Here is a 4,338-nt window from a genome sequence, read left to right on the forward strand (position 1 = left end):
GCACACACACGCACGCACATGCGTGAAGGGCACACTGCATCCACGCACATACATGCACTTATGCCCCGCGCAGACGCACGCACGCACTCACGCACACAAGCACACACACCCGCCCACCTGCGGGCACACACACGCACGTACGCATATTACATACACTCATAACTTAGTGCATGCATCATCACCACCATACACTACAAGCGAAACCACGACCCCAACCCTAACCCTAACCTGAATCCGGGTGGACCTAAAGCAAGTCTTCGAACTAACGACCTCAATACTCATGTCAAAACGTGATTTCAGTACTTATGCAAATTCTCCATCTCCATTTACCCCATCGCAAAACTTGAAATCGTGAAACGGGCATGGGTTTCAGTGTGGTTACGTTCCACGTGTTGGTTTTTAGTGGTGACCTCTTGGCCCACAGCCACGGGAAACCGAAATAGCCAGCAGGCAGCTATTGATTGGGAGAACCTGACCAGGCAGCTGGAGAGATCATATGAGATGGTGGGGGAAAGCTGGTGAGGTCACTGAGGTAGGATAGTGGGGGGAAAGCTGGTGATATAGGATGGTGGGGCTGGTGACACATACGCACATGGCAACGTATGCACTCTCGAGAGAGGAAATCCGAGTAACAGACAAGTCAAACCTAGTGTGCGTCGACGTAAAAGGATGTACATCACCAAAGATTTCACCTCACTTCTCCGAAAGTAAAACCCACGTTGTCCGGCATAAAAAAATGGGGTAAATCGGAGATGTGCTTATCCTATTATTAATAGTACACGTGAGTACGCATCCACTAACCCCTGCACACGTGACTTGCTTATTTACACATTTGCCTGCAAGGACAGCTTTCTCTGTAACGGATGCCATTTTACATTTACTGGCACCGTGCCTAAAAGCAGCAGGCTGATGGTTTGAGTTTTTTTCTGAATACGTGTTGGTGTTTACATTATATATGGGAACTTTTTTTTTACTTAAAACCTCTCAAATACACTCTACAAGTATGTTTGTTACAAGAGCAGTTTTGGCAAGAATGAGGTTACGAACATGATACGTTCCCACACCCGCAATCAAGCTACAGCTAGTGTTGTTCAACTAGCTACAGAGAATAATTATGGTTCGTGTCAGTTATAATTGCAAAATTATTGATCGAAGTTCTACTGTGCAGTGCAATCGACACATTATACAGTACGCTGTATCAAAATCATGACGTTACGACAAAACAAAACACCACAAACATATCTCAAATATAGATATGTGTTCAATGGTATACTCCCAATAGATGCTCATCTCATCTCATCACTCTTAGTATAGATGATCTATACTAGCAGTGATAGGTTCGAGATAACACAAGAATCGCAAAAATTACATCGATTATCGCGAGGCATAGGTTCGCTCGGGTCTTTTCGATGTCGCTCGCACAGAGTGCCAGAAGTTACGCCCGAAATCTGCCATATCATACCATACCTGGATGTTCTGCAGAACGATCCTTCCGCCGCGTTGGTTCTGGTACTTCATGAACTTCTCGGCATGTTCCCTCTCCTCAACGCTGCTTTCCGAAAAGAACTTGAAGAACCCGGGGAGTGCGACGTCGTCACGATCAAAGTACCAAGCCTGCAACCGCCATTCGACATTCCTATCGCACTTCCGACAGCAGCATAGAACGCGCACACATCGTCATAGTTTTGCGTTGATATACTTTTTATTTTTGTACTAAGTGGATATGGAATCGGAATAATGTATATACTACATAAATTACAACGCTGTAAGGACTTGTTATAAGTTATTGTGCAGACTAACATCCGGGTAATCGCACATGTATGTGCGCAGTTACCGGTACTAAAAATAGATTTTCACGCAACGCCATTTTTCGAGCGAAAATTTCTCACACTCATAGTAGTTCGAACTAATTCCATACTTAGAAACGAGTAGTCGCGTTTAAATTACATGAGAATACTATATTGATAATTTCAAACATTCTGAACACACAATTGGTATTCTATTTTTACCCTAAACGGTCGAAAACCTCGACAGTATACGTACCATGCTTTGGTAAACATAGCTGGCGTACAATTCCAGATTGATCTGCTTGTTTATGCCAGCTTCGGTTTGGCTATGGTAGTTCTGACGAGGCTGTGATGTGGCCATGGTGTCTTGAGTTGTATGTGATATATTTAACAGCAAATAAAGGAATGTTGGTAAAGCTTTTTGGACAGATTCTGTTCGTTCACACACTGATGAAGCAATACAGACTCAGGACCAAATAAATTGTTGACGCGGCAGCGCGCGCGCCTTATATAGCTCGCAGCTGGATCAGCAGAAAACCCGAAACGCAACGAAAGGGTTAGTGCTGACTCATTCGCTTCGGTAAACAGTTTTTTGCCTGTCTTCAGTGTCTTGCCCGCGAATTCGTAGGAAAATTACTAGTATTATTATTAGTAACAATTGTGTAGTTAATACAGAGTAATTTAGCGCATGGACTATATCGACCTGAATTGAATAGATCTAGCAACGCATACAATTTTTTTTACAGTTTCATGGCTTCAAAATAACTCGCAAAATCATTGCAAAATGTGTGCAATTAAAATAGATCGAGTTGTTATATTTTTACAATATATATATATATATATATATATATATACTATATGCTGTATTACTGATAATTATTATAAAAAAAAGTGCATATAGTGTAATTTTCGCAGCACGAATATATATATATAGGTGTTGGCCGGGTGTTCGACTTTTATTTCACGTCGCACCTTCATTTATGTTGCGAATATCGACCATATACATACAGGCCCGTAGCCAGCTTTCTATTGGGGGGGGGGTTCGTTCGAACCCCCCGAACCCCCCCTGGCTACGGGCCTGTACATAGATCGTACTTTCTTGGCGACATGGCTTATATAGCGGGACACATTCTATCTGTGCATGGTTCCTACCCGAACTCCCCTTCCCCTCTTAGTAATAATGACAGTGTCCATGGCCTGGTATCGTCACGCTTGTGACAACAACGTGAAAAGGAGTGTCAAAGACGTCATAGCCACGTAGCCATAAGGAGTGGAAGAGAAGAGGAGTGTTAGCTAGTGACTGGACGAATGACTCATGCTCAGCACTATTCTCTTCTACTGCGTTGTCCCATTAAACATGCAGTAATTACGAAACGCGCGAAGTGGTATATTTTTTTATTGCATTGAATTGAATATATAGTTTATTAGAGGAGGTCATATAATGATAGTGACGCTTTGGTAATTCCCACGTACATCTTGGTTGTCAATCAGGCTTAGTACGGGTAATTGCTGTATAGTGTCGTGTACGTAGTGTGCTATATATACACAGTTAAAATTCTTGAAGTATATATTATGCTCTCAGTCTCATTGCTTAATTTCGTGGTGAAATTATCGTACACACATATATACTGCACATATACGTCCTTATTTGTAACCTCGGTGTTGTGATTGCTCACCAATAACGAACAGTCAAATAATTCGTGACGAAGTACGGTAACATGCAACGAAATGTTGGAGAAGTACGTACGTCCTTATAACACTGAATTTTTAAGGTTAATAAAATCTGAAGATTAATAGTGGAGGATTGCTGTTAATGGTGTTAATATTATCACTAGCTGATTAAAGAAGAAGGAAGCGAACTAATTCCGATACGTGATAAACAGATTTGTCATTTTTTTAGCAATTCAGTGTGTCATGCACTACGCACGCGTGCACCTATATGTGCGCCATCATTTTTTTTAAACTAAGACAAATGTTAGAAAGGCTACACTTTATTCCATCTCGGGTGATAGGTCTGCATAATCAATATATCTCATCAAGTTGTGACCTGCGTCAACAAAAAACCACACGGTGGCGCTACAGGCACCCGTAGCTGTACTGTAGAGCCTCAGTGTAGAGCATTACAAGTAGGGCTACTACACCTTCGGGCCAAATGCGCATATATGATATAGCAATGTCACAAACAACTCGTAATGTACTATGGCCCTAGCTGCTTGTACAGTGCAACGTACGTGTTGCCATGATCTGGCAACAGGACCGTAGAAATAAGATACTTAGATCGTACTTAAATAGTCTATTTATACATATACGCGGGGCGATAAACGAAGTCGCGTCGGTCGATTTATGTATAGCCTACAGTGGCAAAGTGACGCGTCTCCACTCTACATGCTCTTTTCAACCAACGTTCTCTTTTTTGAAACAATGTAATTTCCCAAATTTTTGACCCTCGCATCAATGGCGCTCTGCAACACTGGAGGTCGAGGAGGGGGTCTCTCTCTCTCCTCTCTTTCTCTCTCTCTCTCTCTCTCTCTCTCTCTCTCTCTCTCTCTCT

The 4,338-nt window shown here is 42.3% G+C and overlaps 1 protein-coding gene across 1 annotated transcript in view; it reads right to left on the reverse strand.

Moving 5' to 3' along the window:
- LOC106811126 (soma ferritin-like) overlaps positions 1–2,280 on the reverse strand; it is a 6,304-nt gene extending 4,024 nt beyond the window's left edge. Inside the window, exons 1-2 of the mRNA XM_014814667.1 lie at positions 2,044–2,280; positions 1,468–1,614 (exon numbers count right to left, since the gene is read on the reverse strand). Coding sequence (XP_014670153.1) covers positions 1,468–1,614; positions 2,044–2,148 — 252 coding nt within the window. The 5' untranslated portion in view covers positions 2,149–2,280. The remainder of the gene's footprint in view (positions 1–1,467; positions 1,615–2,043) is intronic.
- Positions 2,281–4,338: the final 2,058 nt, after the last annotated feature.

The sequence above is a fragment of the Priapulus caudatus genome, unplaced genomic scaffold (genome assembly GCF_000485595.1).
Source record: "Priapulus caudatus unplaced genomic scaffold, Priapulus_caudatus-5.0.1 Scaffold506, whole genome shotgun sequence".
In the NCBI taxonomy this organism is placed as follows: domain Eukaryota; kingdom Metazoa; phylum Priapulida; class Priapulimorpha; order Priapulimorphida; family Priapulidae; genus Priapulus; species Priapulus caudatus.